This window comes from Rhipicephalus sanguineus, chromosome 1, assembly GCF_013339695.2.
Source record: "Rhipicephalus sanguineus isolate Rsan-2018 chromosome 1, BIME_Rsan_1.4, whole genome shotgun sequence".
NCBI lineage: Eukaryota > Metazoa > Arthropoda > Arachnida > Ixodida > Ixodidae > Rhipicephalus > Rhipicephalus sanguineus.
The window spans coordinates 244,977,674-244,997,229 of record NC_051176.1 but is presented as its reverse complement, the minus strand read 5'-3'; the positions used below and the strand labels follow the sequence as shown (position 1 = coordinate 244,997,229).

Below are 19,556 nucleotides of genomic sequence, written 5' to 3'. Positions count from 1 at the left end.
CTGCACTCATTCCAAAATGTTTCCAAGGCTTTGAGAAAAGCTGGTTCAGGGCCTCTAGCCACACTCGTGGCTTCTAACCATACAAAGGGGTAGGAAACCATGCCATAGTGCATCATTACCTTGAGCACTTTTTCTTTTTTTCTTTGAGTGCATCGCCTCACTTTCTGGGTGATCATGAGCACGCTGGTGTAATCTGTAACTATGCAGCACCAAATGCTCAAATCAGCCAATGGCCGTGTGTCTCCACCTATGACTTAGTTGGGCCAGTCTATCGCGGAGTTTGCCAAGAGAAGAGCGAGTGATTTCTAGCTGTCTTTGAAATGTAATTGTAAATTCCTTGCCGTGTGCTGTGCTATAATATTTGGCTCGCATGTTCACAGGGGCCTCAACTACCGATCAGCAGCGTTTTCTCACCTCGTTCGAAAAAAGTGTTGCAAGGCCCAATTAAATGGGATTTACTGCATAGTCGGCTCCAATACAGTTTGTCTTATTATTATTATTTGTTGGTGATACTGACTGGTTGTTCATTTTTATGTGTGCAGAATGAAGCTGTCCTGAAACAGCAGTTAACGGAGGCTAATGAAGCCCTGGAGAAGAACTGCCACATGGTTCACATCATAAAGACCAAAACGGAGGAAAGCATTGAAGGGTGTGTAGTTCTTTGTAGATACTAACAAATCTATAGCCTTGCATATTGCGTGGAGGGAATTCATGCAGAAAACTGAAGGAGGGAACACAGAAAGATGCACACACCACCCGTACGGCGAATACCGTTTAAACGCGTGTAAGGGCCGCACTTTTTTTTCGAGAAATGAGTGCCAATTTTCAGGGTGCGGCCCATACACGCGACATTTTTTTTTTAAAGTAAAAACGCACCAGTTAGCGAACGAAGAGCGTTTATTGCAGTATACGACATTTCTTGCGACATACGTGCTCAATCGTTGTCACTCGGCGACTCCTCAGACTTGGAGTCCGAGATGAGATGGTGTGCTGCGAAGCGCCGGCACCCCACAAGCAGTCATCTTCCGTGCCATCCAAGCTGTTAGATATCCCGGTGACTTTAAAACTTCGGGACACAATGTCTGTCGACACCGAGCTCCACGCAGATAGGATCCACCCAAGTACAGTCGCCAAGGCTAGTCCCTTCACACGCAGCATGTCCGTTGTGAGTGCAAAACCATCATTCCGCACTTCAGTTGCATAGCGGAGCAAGTCTTCTTCCAAATCGGGAAACTTCCACTGCTCTCCTCGGAAAGCGCGCTTAGTGCTGTTGGTGTTTCGCAAGGCTTCTTTTTGAGCACACCGTCGAACACAGTTCTCGTCAACGTCGAATTTTCTGCCGGCGGCACGTTTCCCATGCTCGAGAGTATACTCGATCACCTTCAACTTATAGCCAGCAGTGTAGCTATTCAGGTACTTGCCCATCTTGCCAAAACGTGAACACCGTGTAGAAAACAAGCTAGCACGAAGGTCATCGAACAGTGCAGAAAACTACAGCAAATGGCTGGCTGAACTACGGTCCCTAGAATATTTTCTAGGGACCGTAGCTGAACTGCATAAACCAAACAACGTGAACGCCATGCCAAAGTTGGTGATGCTAATGCCGATACGGATAACGCCGATAGCGCGTTTGTATAGAGATGTGAGAAGCTAAAGATAAAATCCTGCTTTAACCTTTAGTTGGCGGGTCTATGAATACTAATAAAAAAGTTAAAATCTTTAGCCCACTTCACGAACATCTTAACACGAATAAAATCCAAAAATATATATTTATACTCTGGTGACGATGATGATGGTTGCGTTTCCTTGCGCCATCTATCGACTACGCCTAGAAGCTTACGCGCGCGCGCATTTTGAATACGTATTGGTTGAGGAAAGTGTGGGTGCGGCCCTTACGCGATTTTTTTTTTTTTTTTAGAATATGCACTTCAAAAAAACGGGGTGCGGCCCTTACACGCGTTTATACGGTAGCACACAGAATACAAAGGTTTGGGAACATTGAAAAAACTTAAGGTGCACTGTGTCACGCTGCTGTTTTCTGTGTGTTTAATCCTTTGCCTATAAAAACGCTTTCTGTAGATACCACTTGAAATGATTTTCCTCCCCTCCCCCCCTTTTTTTTCCAGTGCCAACAAAGAAGTGGAAAACACGAAACGAAACTTTGAAGCAGACATCACTGTTCTGAAAGGTCAACTCAAGAAGGCTACTATGACCATCAACAGTCTTGAAAAACGACTAGAACAGAAGGTGAGCAGTTTTAAGCTTGGACTTGTTGGCTACCTTGGATTTCATCCTCACGCCAAACTATGTTGCTAAGCAAAAGGTCAACTGCCGCAAACAGTAGAAAATATTGTATAAGGGTTTATTCTTCACGCATTCACTTTTATAATTTCCTATTTATTTCGCATTTTGTTTCATTTAGAATATAAATATAGATACTGGTTTGTAGATACTGTTCTCATTGGTTCTCATTGGATTAACCACCCCTCTGGCTAGGTAGAAAAACATATCCTGCTATGAACAGCTCAGCCAAATCTTGCAGTTAGTATGTGCGGCAAGCAGTGTTCAGAAGCGGAGCGCAAAATTATTTTTTCAGGCACCCTCTTTTCATACAGAGGTCTGTGCTCACTCTCTTCGAAGCTGCTGGCGCTTGCTGTTTGACGTCAAACGGCAGATGGCATGCTATTGACTAATAGCTGACATAAATCAAGAGCGGCATTAAACCTGACGTGCTTATTGCCACTGGGCACCACCACGTGCCAGCACTGCACTCCATAGTCTAACATTACACAGTAGCCACGCTTGTGTGTTTAGGAATCGCATTGGGAAAGAATGATCACGTTTCATCGCACTCACAGGCAGCACTTGTCCAGTGTTTACTTTTTGTCCCCATGATTTTCCCGTTGTTCATTATCGGTATTAACCCCTTCACTGCCAATCCCGAGATTACACATGCACAAGCCCTGCCAAACCCATACCTGCCAAGTCTCCCGGATTACCCGGGAGACTCCCGGATTTTGAACGTTTCTCCCGGTTGTACGGGTCATAGGAAAATCTCCCGGAAATCCAGTTCTGCCCTGCGCGTCCAGTGCTTTGTCTGGCCACATATGAAAAGTTGTCTAGCCACGTAGTAGAAAGGACGAAAGGATTCTTCTACTTTTTTTTTAACGATGGTAGAAAGGTTCAACTCAGCTGCATTGCGCATGAAGTAGCTGTGCACTTTGTGCCGCAGTGCTGCCAATGCAAACGTGTCATAGCGCTGCAGCCGCGTCTTGCCTGTGATGCGTACATATAAGTACATAAAAAAAGGTGCGCTCTGTTTTCGCTAGGAGAGAGCGCTCGCAAGAATTATGGCGCCAACACAAGCTCGTGATGCAGGTGGCTGTTGTTTGATGTCGTGACACGAGGTGGGACGTTCCGCGTACAAATGCGCAGCATGCAATTTAAAGATTGATCCTAAATGTGTTATAGGTTATATCAGCCGTTAATATTTCGTAGATGGTGTTTTTGTACACACAAATCTATCCCACAATTAACTCTCCTTCAGAATTTCTTCACTACTGCTTTAAAGGGACACTAAAGGCAAATATTAAGTCGACGTTGATTGCTGAAATAGCGGTCCAGAAACCTCGTAGTGCTGCTTTTATGCCAAGGAAGTGCTTATTTTGAAATTAAATCACGTTTTTAGTGGTCCGCATCGCGTTAGCGCGCTTCAAATCTCCCACCTGAAAATACGACTTTCATACGTCACTGCTGCCGTGCCCAACGTTGCCCGCTTTTACTGCGCGGCCGCCGACACTAGTAGCAGCCGAGCGGAAGTAGCGGGACCCACAGTAGCAACAACGGCGCTGCGGCAAAGACTTGCTCGCATGGGCACATTGAAAGCCGTCGCCAAGTTGCGGTTGGTCTCGTAATCCTCAGTACGAAAGTGCAGCGAGCACACGCGCAGACTGTTTAGCACACTGGCGCAATGGCATGACTCTAAGCCACTTCGAGCGTAAGGGTTCATTCCGCGGCATCCAGTGAAAAGACACACCGGTTTCCTTGCTGCAGCACTGGCGTTGTGCACCATTCGGGCATCCGGCAATATCACACGCATGCGGCATTTTGTCGAACTTTCTGTCAGAGCGACTTTCACGAGCGCGCAAAACACACACGGCAGTACGCGATCCCGAAACTACCACTGAGACGGGCGAGGCGCAGTTCGGCGAAAACGGAACCTTTGAACCACGCGCGCCGTTCCCCATGGCAACGCCACGGAGGTTTTGTTTTCCATGAATCAAGCGGAAACGAACAAACAGCATTTTATTAGGTCTTTTGATGCTCGGAATGTTCTTTTTTTACTGCTGCTAGTTTGATTACTAGTGATTTATTGTAGGCCGACTTCCCTACATCATCGGGATCACTTCGAAAATGTCCCACTCGTGGCGCTCATCATGTGATACATTTAGCTTAATTTCTCGGTAAGTAGGGCACTGCTGTTGATAATATTGCCGTTTTAGAAGTTGTCATACATTGGGCTTTCACTCTGACATAAGTTATTTGCCTTTAGTGTCCCTTTAAGTGGAGAGCGCAACACTTAAAAGGGTAGCCGTTACCGATGTCTGTCGAGATAGCGCGTTCGCCAGCGCTCGCGACCGTCCCCGTCTCAACGGCGCCCCTTATGGTCCCTTGCCTGACGAAATAACTGGTAAGCAAGCAACGACAGGCCTCGCATGCGGAGCGATGTTATCGCATGTGCCCTTCGCGCAACGGTGACGGCCGGGTCGTTTCATCTCTGCTTCAACTGCGTTCGTCCGTAGTGCTAGCGCACTTTTACTCGCACCTGAAACAGATGATGTGCAAGCGATGTTATCGGTTTGGACTCTGTACACATCAGCGGCGACCACAAAATCCCGCTGACAGTAGGCAGTTTTAGAATAGCGTACGCTAAGTTAGCGTTAGCATTTGCGGCCCGCTATTTCCGTCACTTAACGGGAGCCCGCAAGCGGTTAGTGTACGACGTATGCGCAGTTGCACGAAAAGCCAACGCAAAGCTTTGCGTACGCCATTCTAAAACTGCCTAATGGGAACCCGCAAGCGGTTAGCGCACGACGCATGCGCAGTTGCGCAAGAAGCCAATGCACAGCTTTGCGCACGCTATTCTAAAACTGCCTAATGTCCGTATAATTGCTATCTCAGTACTCCCCCCCCCCCCCCCCCCCCGTTAAGTAAATCTCCCGGATTCCGTTTCTCCAAACTTGGCAGGTATGCAAACCAGACTGTACTCGTTTTGCCTCTTTAAATTGCTCTCTGCCACTTGCGAGTAAACTCTCGTAAAAAAAATTCATGTGTGTCCTGCCGTTCATGGAGAGAACATATAAACAAATATAACTTGTAGTGAAATTTTTGACAACGGATGGTGCGTATGCTTCCACATCAGCGTTCTGCTCACTGAAAACCAAATAAATGTTTTATTCTCTCTCTCAACCTGCGTCCCTTTGCCAGCGTCTTAGCAGCACAGCCATGGCGAATCAGTGTGCCACCTGCGTGTGCTATTTGACAGACGAAGAAGTTGAGGAGCTCGTGATGAATTCAGACTCCAAATAAGATGGATAATTACTTGCTCTGCCACTCTGAATTACTAGGTCATTATTTATTAACTTATTAAAAATTATTTAGCTAATTCATGGCTTACAATGAGTACTACTTTTGTTTTGATGAGATAATCTCCGACAAAGATGTCTACATGTCCTTAACAGCATCCTACTGCATTGCTAACAGAAAATTTCCGCATAACGTGCAGCAAAAAAAAACCAGCATGGAGTGTGCAGCAGTGCCAAAAAAAGCCGGCAGTGAAAGAGTTAATAAGTACAGTAGAACCTCGTTGATACATTCCCATTTCGTACGATTTCCTGGTGCCAATGCTCATATCATTATCAAGCAAAACTGCATGATGTTTCATCGAATTTGAATTGGAATTGTACGCTTTCTTAATTAGTAGGGGTGTGTGAATATTAGTTTCGAATTCGAATCGAATAATATCTAACTGAATAATATCGAACTGAATAAACTGATTTGACTTTCTAATAGCCAGTATTCGAAGCTTCGAATAATTCGACAGGATGAATATCTAAAAAGAGACAAAGGCCAACGATGCAACTTGGCTAGGGTTGGGTGGCCAAAGCTAACACTAAAATCGGTACAGTATGCCTTTCGTTAAAACTTTGACCGATATCCTCGTACAAAAGCGAGCGCGTGTTTATTTTAAAGGCGATTATGTAATTTCCAGATGTAAAAAAAAAAAGAGAACTGTCATGCTCTTCTTCACAACCTTGCCTCTGAGATGTAGGCATGGACGTTTCTTGCCTATACACCAATTTCACAAGGAGGCTGCCATTTTTAAAGCACTCCACCGCCGCAGCGCCGTCTATCGTCTGCGACGTTTCGCCGCCCTTCCGGTGTGTGGGGTTCCGCGGCGGTGTATGCAGCGTATGCGCTCGGTTCACGAGGTATTGCTGTTCTTCGCGGCACACGGGCAAAACAGGGCAATGCTTTTCGAGTGTAAAGGCGCTGATAAATAATCGCTAAGCTTGCAGCTTCAAAATGGTTGAAACAGCAAGCAGCGGCGGCCCACGAGGCGTTCTCGCAGCAGCGCCGACGATGAGTAGAATGCCAATGCAGTTCTTAAGCAGGATGTGTAAATTGGTAATTGCTTCGTATGTTTTGTTATAGCTGGCCGAGTGAGGTTCTTGGAATAATCACTATAAAAGAGCGTTAACATTTAGGAAAACTGTCGAAGTATAGTCGGAGAAACATAAATAGAGACGAGCGAACACGTAGGCCATTGTTCGGCTGCGCGCTACCCTTTTGAAACGTTCCGTATGGCCATTCCAATAATTCCGTATGTTTCCGCAAGAATCTTACTGAAACATATGAAAAATATATGGACAATATACGAAAACATATGGATTACGTATGCAACATATGGAATTATTGGAATGGCATACGGAACGTTTCAATAGGGTAGGTGCGCGCATTAGTGTTTAAGATGGCTCCCGGGTTTCCGTGCCGTGATTATTCAAGTTCAACGTAACTCTAATCCCTAACAGACCATTTTGGTTCCGCTTGGCACGTTGTAATACAATGTTCACGGAACGACAGGAGCACAAACACCGATGCGTGTTTATTCGTGTCGCCGTCGTAGCTTGTGGCCTCTGATCCTTGCATAGGATAAGGAACAGAAGTACGACATGTGAGCTCAAAATTCGGCGTAGAAACAACACCGATGATAAAATAAAAATAAACCTGTTGCACATCCGGAAGCGTGGCATGCCGTAAGTTCGCTTCGGCGCGAGCCGCCGCCACTAGCGATACGCCGAAGGGGCGCTCGTTTTTGCTAACATTATTGTCAATTTGTTTTCTGGCGAATATTTCAGAAGCATTACGACGAGCGCACGTGTCCAGGTAACGACCTGGCTTTAACGAACATGGGCCGATTATTCACGACACCCAGGCTGCCGCGCGAAAAAAAAAATGCGGTTGTCATAACGCTACCCCAGTTATCGTCACAAAATTGACAAGTCGAGAAAGAACGTGCTCTCGACGAAACGTTAGAAACGCGTACCTACGCCAAAGAACACATGTCGTGCGGGCCTTTGTCATGTAGATTGAAAAGTGCTCATTCAATAATCTCGAAATTGCACGCACTAAGATGGAACATTTTCTAGCCGCAGGCATTGTAAATCATGTGCCAAACATTTTGTGTATTAATCGTCAGCCTTGACATTGGTTCTCTTTGGTGCAGATGATAAAGTGTACCAGCACCCAAGCACAATGGTGTGGTGACTTGGAGAAATGGCCATAAGTGCAGACACCACATGTAATAATATACTATTTGTCCGAGAAGAAGGCGTGCGACCTGAGAGAAGCGAAGTCATTTAAAAACATTGTGCACTTCGCATGCCTTGGCTGCCAGTCTTTCAGGCTTCCGTAGCTGTTGCCGCAGCCAAACACAGCGCAGTGGTAGCTTGTCGACCTGTTCTCGTCCGACATTTCGATTTGCGGCAGCACAATTGTTTCAGCGCGTCGAAAAATGGACACACGCTGACCTCTCACGCACCACGCAGTGCAAAACTCGGGAATCCGCACACACCAGCGGCAGCGGTCGGCCGAGGTGGAGAGAGAGAAAGTGGTGAAAATACACCGGTTCGAGGCTACGCTCCTCCTCTCCGTGAAAACGGTCTATAGGTTGCGTATGCCGCAGGCGCCATAATACATCCTGAATTCGGCCCATGAAACCCTCAGTGGTTGAATTCACATATGAAAATTTGTTCATGCTGTGCAGTCGTCACTGCCGCACCGCACCACTCGTCCAAAAACTCCCATTGTTCCGGCACGTAGTTAAAACGCTGCTGTGAACGGGCGCCCGAAGATTGTTGGGCCCCAAGTACCCATGGAGATAAAGCACAATTGCGCAACCATAGATGAAGCACAATTGAAGCTGTACCTGCAACCATAGGGGAAAATAACTAGCTACGGGACCCCCTTCTTTTAGCCGTTAGAAGAAAAATACCCTTCCGAACAAGCGCACAAGAAAGCTGCCACCAAGCCGTAGGGTCCCTGATTTTTCCCCTGTCTTGTTGTAATTGGCGGTACAAGTTTCGTGTAAATCTACGTACTTTTCGATTTTCGATTTCTCTGGCCATTATTCGGCACTATTCGATTCGAGGTGAAATTTCACTATTCGCACACCCCTACTAATTAGTACTCTTTCTCCACGTTTTTTTTTTTTTTTTCGTAGAATGTATGAATGAGGTTCTACTGCACTCTCAATTTGAAGTGAATTTGCCATTAATTTAAAACTTAAGAGCTGGCATTACATTAAAAACACTTCACTATATGTTTGATGGGTGTTGGTCTTGTATGATTATTTTGTTTCTAGTATTTCTATTTAAAAAAAATAGAAATGACTTTGCCTACCATGTAACAGGTAGCATTATTGTCAACATAAACATAGTAAAACAACATAAACATAGCTTCTTGCACTGGGAAGAAGGAGCTGGCCTTCCATTATATTGGAAGGCCAGAGTCCCGCTTTCAGTGATCTGAAAGGGAACTGTTTTGTTGCTCTTGTTTCATTGGTGATATTCCTGCTTTCTCTGGCAAAAGCATGATTGCCCTTGCATGAATTGTGGAAGGGTGATTGCAAATTGTTCGCAAAGGCCTTTCACAAGGCCTTGTTGCATTGCATTATTCAGAAAAAACGCCGCGACAGAGACTTTACCACACGAACACAAGCGCCGGCTTGCAACTGAAGTTTATTCATATTCACAGAACAAATATATACACTCATGCGGCTATGCCAACCAAAGGAAAAAACCAGAAAAAAAAAAACAAATTTTCCATTAAGATGCAGGATTCTTCATGCTGCAATGCGACCAAAGGAAAGCTGATACATGAATCTTTTTTATTTTGAATATGCCATGCCTCGCCCAACTGTCAGTCCTACTTGTTACATCACACGCATGCATAAGATAAAAACATACAAAATGGTGAAGTTCACATATAAGACCACGCCACTAATGAGGTTTACATATCACTGGCCTGGGCATGCCTGTCTCATGATTTTTTTTAATACTTTGGAAGCATTCTTATTGTTGCTTTTTTTGGAAGGAAATACAATGCAAGGCATAAGTTGCTTTAAACAGTCGTCTGTTACTGCTCACTGCACTCTAAAAAAATACTTTTGTCCCACAACAATAATAGTCTGTTTTGCATGCCTTTCCTTGTATTATTGCCGCACGCCTGGCACTTCCAGGTCATGAACGACATGCACGTTATCAGCGTGATATAGCATTCTTGAGAGGAAAGGCCAGCGGTGAGTTTTCAAGAAAGGAAACACAAGCAAGCCAGATGACTATTATTGTTGCGGAGCAGAAAGACTCCCTTTTTATGCAATCCTTTTTTAAGTGCTTGTACTCTGCAACCTTTGCTTTGGCGTCGTACGTTATGAAAAGTTCGCTGATGCAATTTAAACATTCGTTACTTGTTCACTACATCAACAAAGAAAAATTCATGAGCCTGTGAACCTGAAAGTGGGGCCGGGCTGTTCATGTTAAGCTGTCATTTTCTTTTTTGTCTGTTTAGTTAGAACACCGCCGGTGTGCAGCAATATAGCATCATGCCACGTCAAAGAAAACTTTTTTTTTTAACCTGCCTACGCTTCACACTCGTTGCGCTTTCTGGAGCTGCTCCGAAATGCATGTCTTCTGTTCCAAAATGGACAATACCTGCTCCAATGAGCAAAGTTTACTGCTATAAATCTTTGGCCGCTTTCCTTGCTGTGTGTAGGAAAATATTAAGTGTTTTTTCTTATCTGTTGCTAAATTGCTATCTTTGCTTCACATTGCGTGCCTGCCTCTGGTGTTTTTGAAGGTGGCAGTACCACACATAAAAATGTGTACAGCCAATTTGTCACTGCAGGGCAAGCATTTCTTTACAGCTGCCTGTTTTGAGAAACATTGTTTTTAGATGCATGCTTTTCCCAGAACAAGATGTTTCAGGTAAATGAGTAGTTTCTTAACCTCAGCTGCCCTGTGTCTAAAATTCCAGTGTCCCCTGAAACAACCAATATTTGCTCGTATGTGATGTGTAAAGTTGCAGCATTTCACATGTGAATAAAATTCAGGCTAGTTAGTCTCTTACATTATTGTAAATTTACCTTCAACTTGCTTTCACAGAATGAAGAGAATACAGAACTGACAAAACTGTACGACGATCTCCTTAACCAAGTCAAAGCCAAATAGACCGGAAGAGGCATGCTCAGCTCTGGCCACAGCTGCACTATAATTACTTCGACAGTGGTTTGTCATGTCATGTTTGAGATGCACTAATTTATGGTTTCACTTGTTTGTTGGCACTGCCTAAATGTCTTAGCTGATTAAGGAATGTCTGTGTTTTATGCACCTCTTTGTTTGAAGCGCTTTGATGCTTTCATAAGCTGTCCACTTCTCACTCCTGTTTGGTGTGAATAGTTTTAGATTTTGCATCTTCGGGTTAAAGGGATGCAGACTGCTGGGTGTACAAAAGAACACAAACATATGTAAAGGTCCTTTGTTTTGCCCAGTCACAAAATATAAAACTCCCTATTGACAACCAGAGCTCATTTGGGCATTGCTAGAGAACATTCATTATTGCTCTTTTTGGGTACTTACGTAAACAAAGTGCAAGCTTTTGATCTTTTTGTACTGCATTACTAATTTGTTAACGCATTTGAACTTCAGTTGGACTATATTTTGGTTGCTTCTTTTTAGTGGACACAGTAGCACTATATTCTTGCCAACAATTGGGCTGTTCTATTGTGCATGCACGAAAGTGACACCAAATACTTGCTTGTAGGGTTATCAGCCAGCAAACACCATGCTTCAAACAATTCTCTGAATAAATGTTAAATCCATGCTAAGGAATAAGTCTGTGTTATAAAGATTATCATGTTACAAGGTGTGCATCTGCGATGGTGAACCTGCTGATGTGAAAGGGATGGGGAAGGGGTGCCTTTAGTGATAATTATTTCTCTACTTTAGTTCAATGGGCCTGTCATACATTACCTTGGATCTTTGCAGCTTTTGTAAAATTGAGCTGCCTTGCGATGGATCTGGCTCCTTGATGAATTGGATTAATGCCTCTGGTGGAACAAAGTATTGGGTAGCTATCCACTGTAACGAGCATTTGCATGGCCCAATCACATGTGCAGTTCACCCGTGACGCAGTCAGCACTAGGAGTCATAACTATATAAACTCTTATGCCATTGCATTAAGCATTCTATGTTTACATTATTGCTTCTAGATTTTATGTAAATGAGTCAAAAGTCACTCCTTACAGTGTATTAGTGCAAATGCCAATTTTATCTGCTTTTACTGCTATTGACATATCTTGTTGTGCCTGTTCCCATAATAGAATGCACATACAGCTGAATATGTAAGAAATGGAACAGGGCATGCTGCTGCTTTCACCTCACAGCCTAAAAATACATGGAGAAAGCTTTTGCACTGTCTACCCCATTGGCCCTTGGCTGCTGTTGTCTTTCATTGCTATTTTTTTGGGTGTTTATGTGCAAGAACATCATTTGGCAACCTCAGTTTTTCGATGTTTGATGTCTCCTTTATGTGTAAATTGCAAAAATGTCATATTTCATCTGTCAAGGTTTTCTTGTCACTTTTTAAAGGGTGCATGCAGACTTCAGCTCTGTGCAATATACAGTACTCGCGGATTGAAACAGGACAATTTAGGGCTAAGTAAAGCACAAACTTTCATTTCCAGTCTTCAGTTCGGATTGTATCAGTGTAATTTCAACTCGAACACTTAGATCAGAGCCGACAGTATCTTTAGAGACCAAATTCGTCGGGACATAAGGCGATTATCTCGAGCAATTGGACATACCAGTAGTTATACAAAAGAAAAAATTCGGTGTTGCGTTTGAATCCGCGAGTACTGTACTTCTGTGCATACCCAGCTTGGTCCTGAACGCATTGAAGATGCTTCAACACACATTATCCAAAATGTTAGTTAGGCACAGATGTATAAAATTAAAGCATGCCTGTTCGATGTCTCATTTACAGCGTAGATCCAGAATACTGCAATATTACTTTGCTGTACACTTTGGGCGTGGTTTCATTTAGCTTGCAACTCTAAGCCATAGCTTTCTCTTAACATGTGCAACATGTCTGTACGTGTTTCACCCCAATGTCAACAATCGTGGACAAGCTCAGTGTTGCATTTTGTAGAGATGTCATGTGTTAATGACACGTAGGATGCAGCAGAATGCCAATGCCTTCTTAGTTTTGGTTTTAAAAGTTCAAAATTGAAGGCACCGCCATCACATTTCTTCTCTGCAGAAATTTCATGCAGCATGCCCATAATTGGCTATGGGTCACTTGAGTGGTTCTTAGCCTTGTCTAACTTCAGCACAAATTGTTATTCAAAAATATTCTCATTATAGAGTCTGTAAAATGTGCTAAACCAGACCATATGTCTGGCCAGAACTTAACGGTTCAGTGGAAACTCGATTACCAGTAGGAAAATGTTCCATTTGAAAGCCAAATGCGATCCTCATGTGTATAGGCCACAGTACAGTGGTGGTCTTCATTGCATTGCCATCATGTCCAAAGTTTATCCTGGCTCTATGGTAGATTTTTGTAGTTTCATCACAATTGACTGTGCCACATCAGCATTTATTTTGGGCCTTGTTCCAGGCATTGGAAACTAGGTTTGATAAATTGCACCATACAAAGATGGGAAGTGCAGCCAAGGACTGCAGAGGGTTAGGTGGGGTAATGAAAATTAAATTTGCTGGAATGAAAGGGAATTGCATCACAAACTTGATGTTTAGTCATGACTTCCTTAACCCGGTTAGTATAAAAAGCCATGGCACACTCATTACTTTGGTGTATGGTACTGGTTGGATCATGTATAGACAGGTTACAAATTTTTGCATGAAGCAGTCTTGCTGTAAATCACCTCTTTTTTTTCTTCTGTTCAGCCTTAGCTTGAGCCTCGTGTACATATGTGTGCCCACTACTTGTGTTTAGCGTCGTGCAGTGAAATACATCGGGAGCTATTGTCTTTATGGATGTCAAGTGCAGTTAATGAACAAGATGTACCTCAGTTTCAGATTTATCTTGTATTGATGGTAGTTGCAGCCATCTTCCATCCATCCAATTCATTGTGATTTATGCTCTCAAGAGCCCTGTAATGTGCTTGGCTTGACTGTGGTATGGTCTGAAATTATTTCTTTCATGTCCTCCTCTGTTGTGTTTACCTTCAGTCAGGTATTTAATAGCCTTTTAAATTGTTTAGCACTGTTTCTCTTGTTGTATTGACTTCTAGCAGGTGTGTTCATATCCACTTTTCTTAGCCGAACATCTTTGTAGCATGTAAATGCACATTGAACATGTAAAGTGCATGATGGTGAAGCCATCTGCATTTTACTTTAATGTTTGTATGGTAAGAGTGCTGATGTGAACTAGCGCTGTCTTATTGTATCATTTTTTTTTTCGTAGCACTGCATAGTGGTTACCAGAATGCTCAAATGTGGGACATCGACCAGGCGCTGTACTGTGGGCTAGGCTTGTGAGACTGTAGTGCCGAGATGCCAAGATGCTTTAGTGAACTTGTGCAAATCTTTGTCCTTGTAGCCATGCAAGAATTTAATTTGTTCTTTTGGACATGCAGAACTTCTCCATGAGGATGAGAGTACCTTGGCAGCATTTCTGTGGCTTGTGCTGGGAATTGAAATGCTCGTCTTTCGATGCCACTGTTGTAAATAGTTTTTGCTATCGCTGCTGTAAATGCAGGCCGAAATAATAACTTGTGCACACTTGTAATGCTCCAAAGGGTGCAAGAAGCCATCCCATGTAAGGTGGCTGGCACATGTAGAAGTGATTAAATGATGCAGCTTTTATGACCTATCTTTTTTACTTATTTGCTGAATGTCTGGAGACAGCTGCTCCTCTTTTCTGCTCAGTAGCTGCTTGTCACTGCCGGACAAAGGGGCTAGAAGCTACTAAGCGCTCCGTTGATGACCTTGAGCGCATTTTCGGACCATATTCGCACACTTATGATATGATGGCGCACCTTCGACGAGTTGACATGGCCCAAAGGGTAATGCATTTCACTGAGACTGCAATTTGGCCTGTTGGTTTGTGATTAGAATGCACAAAGTTGCGCAACTGAGACACGTACAGAAGGAAGACACTAAGCGTGTGTCTCATCGTGTCTGCCTTCTGTCCGTCTCAGTCGCGCAACTTTGTGCATTCTAAGGTAACTTTCCTTTCGACAGCGCAAAAGATGAAAGACACAGAAGAGCCTAACAATACGAAGCGCTGAAAAAGGTTACGGCCCGCCTTGTTCTAAAGGTAATGTATATAAGGCACGTCTGAAATTTCGGATGCGGAAACGCATTGGCACTTCATTTTTTTCGGACTTTCAGAAAGCCAGTGCGGACGCCCGCCAGCTCATATCTTTATTTGCATCTACCTCTAATTTTCGCTCCAGCCAAAGACACAGACACCAGAATTCTGCGAAACGAGCTCTTCAAACGCTGTTAAAGGGAGAAAACGATGCTTAAAGTGCTGCTTCACAGGTAAAAATGAACTGTCACCAACTCGCCCGACTATCAACTTTACTACACTAGCCTACACGGGCTCGGCCGCGGTCCGTCTGAAGCGTTTTTCGGCGGGGCTGGACTCGGGCTTCAATCTGTGGACTTGGGCCCACTTATTGAAGAGCCTAAGCCTGGCCTTCGAGCACACGCGGGAAGGGGGGTACTGTTTGAGTGAAATGTGGGCTACCGTCGCCATTTGAAAGGCCTTTTCCATATCTTCTATATGGGTCAGGTTTGGAAGGGAGTCAGCGTCAGGTTCAAGAAACATATCGATACTGATCTCCAGAATAACAAATCTGGACGCAGATTTGTGTTTGTTGTATGGTTTATTTTTACACATGGTGACCGGATGGGATGGCCACACGAAAAGGATGCTTGATACCAGTCACGTCTGTCACATACTTATTAACACCTTTCGTGACCGCGCAAAAATCGGTTGTTTTGGCGTAGTCCAGGAAATATTTTTTTCCTGCCATAGAATATAAGTGATGCTAACGTGTAGGGTATCAAATGATAGAGGAAGAATTGGTCTTTCCAAACAGTATTAATTCCAAACAACAAATTTATTTCGAATTCAATAAAAATATTATCAAGAAAAATGCATCAGAAAGAAAGGATTCATAAAAACATCAATGCTACACTGCAATGGTTCAACGTTTTAAAAAATCGAAATATACGTTTTGAACGCAAAGCCCTCGTAGAATAATAGTGGAAATATAAGCTCTGTAAGTGCACAGAATTATTACATAAATACAATATATAGGCACTAGTGCCCATCATGCCACACCCCGCGATGCAGGTTCTCGACGCGGTGAAACAAAGGCTGGCTGCGCATGTTTCGGGAAAAAAAATTTATTTTGTTCAAACTTTCCTAGCATAGTTTTGCAGTTCTGGTATTTTTCAATATTTCTGTGTATTTGTTGAAATGACAGGTAGAGTTTGTTCCAAATCTGCAAAAATCCATAATTGTACCCTCATTCGACCTCTTTCTCGCTCATATACTGGCCGAATACCATACCGACCTTCACATTTCACCATTTTCTCATCCACTGAAAGGCTCCGACGGGGGTTTAAAAGATAGCGTAGAAAAATCGGTACATGTGTTGCAATAGAGAAGACACGGGGTGAAGATTCTCAATGGGATGCGACGGTCGTCTTCTTCAGATCGAGACACTCAAAAAAGCCCTTGAACCTTTTTCCGTGGCATCACTGACGGTGGACGGAGGCCTGGAAATATGTGTCGTCGACACCAACACCCATGCAAGCGCTGGACTTCAACGATTACCATGTACACATGGAGTGAAACGAACTTGCTCATCTTCTTTTCAGTAACCTCCCTCCATAGATCCGTCCCTCTCACTGTATGCGGGCTTTTCGAAAGTATGCATCCACGCATACTTACCTGTGTGGTTGCATATCTCTCTGACGACTTCTGCGGTAAAAAACAACACAAAGACGCCGCCGCGCAGCACACGGAGCGTTGGGTCAAAGTGTGCTCCACGCAGTCTTCGCGAAGAGAACTGCGCTCTTTCTGCAGCCGGCGCCAAATGCTCCCGCCCGAACGAAGTTAACACCTTGCAGATAATAGCTGTTATTTTTAGAACACACCGGATACGTTTACATCGACGCGCGGCAGCGATAAACGACCCGAGGAGAAGACGAAACTTACGGCGGATAGCTGCTGATGTTCCGGGAGGTTTGACGCACTTTCGCCGTCCGTGCTGAAGCCTGGCGAATCGAAGTCGTCTTCTGTGTCTGTGGTGCTACCATCATCCAGAGATTACCGCTCATATTAATCGGAATCCGTCGAAATTCGCCGTTTCTGTGGAGCACCCGCGAGCGGCGTCGACGCGAAGTCCGAAACAACGAGCGCTCACCTACCCGACTGCGAACGAGCTTTAAAAATCTCCCCGCGGTGGAAAAAACAAACTCGCAAACAAAAGTGATAAACATGTTATTTTATGCTTTGTATTGCGTTAGCTGTCCAGAACCGCTCAGAGAGTGCCAAAACTTGATCTTGAAGTCATCGATAACATACTATCGATGGGAATAGGCGCGGTCACGAAAGTGTTAAGAAAAGTCTTTCACCGCAAGGGCAAAGCAGTGAATGCTATAGCAACAAATTGTGGTGGTATACGAAGTGAGGCTGGCAGCTAAGTCGTTTGTATTCGATCTCGCGTAACTAGAAAATGCTGGTGTAAGAGAATACGGCCGCTCCAGGGAGAGATGCTCTTTCGGCATAGTCACTTCGCGTTGAGAGCGCAGCACGTAGAAGGGGTATACGAGGCGCCAGCTGGTTGCTTCTGAGATAGCGCGCGCGCCAGCGACCGCGCTCCGAGAATCAAAGTTCAAAGTTGCTGCTCGAGCGACACCCCCCCTCCCTCGCGTCTTTTCATGCTCGTTCAAGACGGGCGGGGCGTTTCCTGTCTGTTTCGACGGCAGGCCTCCCGAGCGGGGTAATGCTATCGCATGCGCTCTCCAAGCGACGGATATGGGTCGGCACGTTTGATCTCTGCTTCGGCCGCGTTCGTCGCCCCCGCTCGCGCGCTTTTACCCGTGGTTGAACATACGATGCGCGGGGGATCTTATCAATTTGGACTTTATACGGGACATGACGGCGACGGCAAAAACCCGTCGAGTAGGCCCGTAGCCAGGAATTTTTTTCGGGGGGGGGGGGGGGCACTTGCTGAAAACCTCGACTATTTGAGAAAAACGCCTGTTTTCATTATTTTTGGTAAAACACCATGCATCATAAAAATTTCGGGGGGGGGGGGGAGCCCCCCCCCGGCTACGGGCCTGCCGTCGAGACTCCATATAATTGATTTTAAAAAATGGGACGTGATACATGTGCGGGCCGGGCCGATAGCGAAAGATTCGCGGGCCGCGTGTTTGAGACCCCTGTTCAAGGCATCATGTGCCAGAACCACGATTACGAAGCACGCCATAATTGGGACCGCATTAATTTCGACGAATTGGACTTCTTTCTCGTGCGCCTGAATGTAAGTACAGGTGTTATTCCATTTTGCCCCCATCGAAATGCGGCCGCCGTTGCCGGGGGTCGAACCCGCGCCCCAGAGAGCAGCATAACGGCTTAACCGCTATCACTGTGGGCAAACCATTTCAATTTATGTACGCCTGATCGCCCACCGGGTGCCGCTACAAAGGGAAATGCGCCAAGGATACCGATAGGCCTCCAACGCTCAAGTTGCGCAGCAGCGCCGTCCACCGCCCCAGCGGAGAGAGAGGGGAAACCGGTAGCTCGAACGGGTCGCGCTTGCTTGGTTTTCCCATTGCGCGCGCGGATGAACGTACTCCCCGGGGCTTTTAACTCGCATTTTTCACGCTATGGGTGCCGCTCCTTCGTCGTACTCGAAAGCAGGCATGCAGTCCTGCTGCATTGTGAACTGTCACAAAAGTTCAAGTTCTACCGTTTCCAATGCAAGCAGTGCGAGGAGCAGAGGCATCAAGGGTGGATTATGGCAATTCGTCGCAGTCAGGGGCGTAGCCAGAAATTTTTTCGGGGGGGGGGGGGGTTCAACCATACTTTATGTATGTTCGTGCGTGCGTTTTTATGTGTGCGTGCCTATATACGCAGGCAAAATGAAAAATTTCGGTGGGGGGGGGGGGTTGAACCCCCCCCAACCCCCCCCTTGGCTACGCCCCTGGTCGCAGTGCTTTCGCGGTCTTCTCACCTTGAAGCAATTTTTGTCGTACACAGTATTACGAACTATAACGGGGAGAAACGCGATGATCGTGCTCATTTGAGAGGGAATTCGTTTGTGAACCGAAGTTACAACAAATAGACAGCCGCTGTACGTTTCGAGATTGCGCGCTGGCTTTCCGAGTCAACTATTTGTAATGTGGACAGCAGCGGAGCATGTGGGCTTACGTACCGGGAGTACTAGGTGTTTAATTCAGCTGATTGTAGTACATTCTTGTCACGGCTCACTGTAAACAGAATTAAGCTGCATGTTTGCACTGAGCGTTTATATTGGCCTGCATGCGACACGCCGTGATTGCTCAGCAGGCTGAAGTGGTGCGCCTGCTAAGGTCGTGGTCATGGGCACGGAGCAAGAATTCTGAGGAGGCGAAACTGCGCTCGCTGGGGCGTCCTATAAAGTCACGGAATCGGGCACAGCGCTCACGCGCCCTCGGTATGAGAGTCCACTAGCGGAGAAGAAAAAAATGCGCGCGTCCCTCTCACCGCGCTCTCCAACGAAGCTCGTCGGTTCAAGGTCAAGGCCATTCGTCGCCGTTCGCGCTTCACGCCAGAATGGACGTTTTTGTGCGTAATCTCCGGCTCATTTTCCGAACGCGACAGGGTTAAAGAGCTCGTTTCGCAGAAATACCGGTGTCGGCGTCGGGAGGCTAGCAGTTGAGAAGGCATGCGCACCGGGCCCGATCACGCTATCG

At 45.3% G+C, this 19,556-nt stretch overlaps 1 protein-coding gene across 3 annotated transcripts in view; it reads left to right on the top strand.

The window, feature by feature from the left end:
• The window catches only part of LOC119375706 (uncharacterized), a 91,052-nt gene that overhangs the window by 61,874 nt on the left and 9,622 nt on the right, over positions 1-19,556 (top strand). For 2 of the 3 annotated variants that reach the window (XM_037645900.2, XM_037645901.2), the window contains 3 exons: positions 543-649; positions 2,127-2,247; positions 10,722-10,816. In XM_037645900.2, the coding sequence (XP_037501828.1) occupies positions 543-649; positions 2,127-2,247; positions 10,722-10,787 (294 nt within the window). In that variant the 3' untranslated portion in view covers positions 10,788-10,816. Of the gene's footprint in view, positions 1-542; positions 650-2,126; positions 2,248-10,721; positions 10,817-19,556 lie in introns of those variants that run through there. The other variant, XM_049410850.1, reaches the window with a different exon arrangement.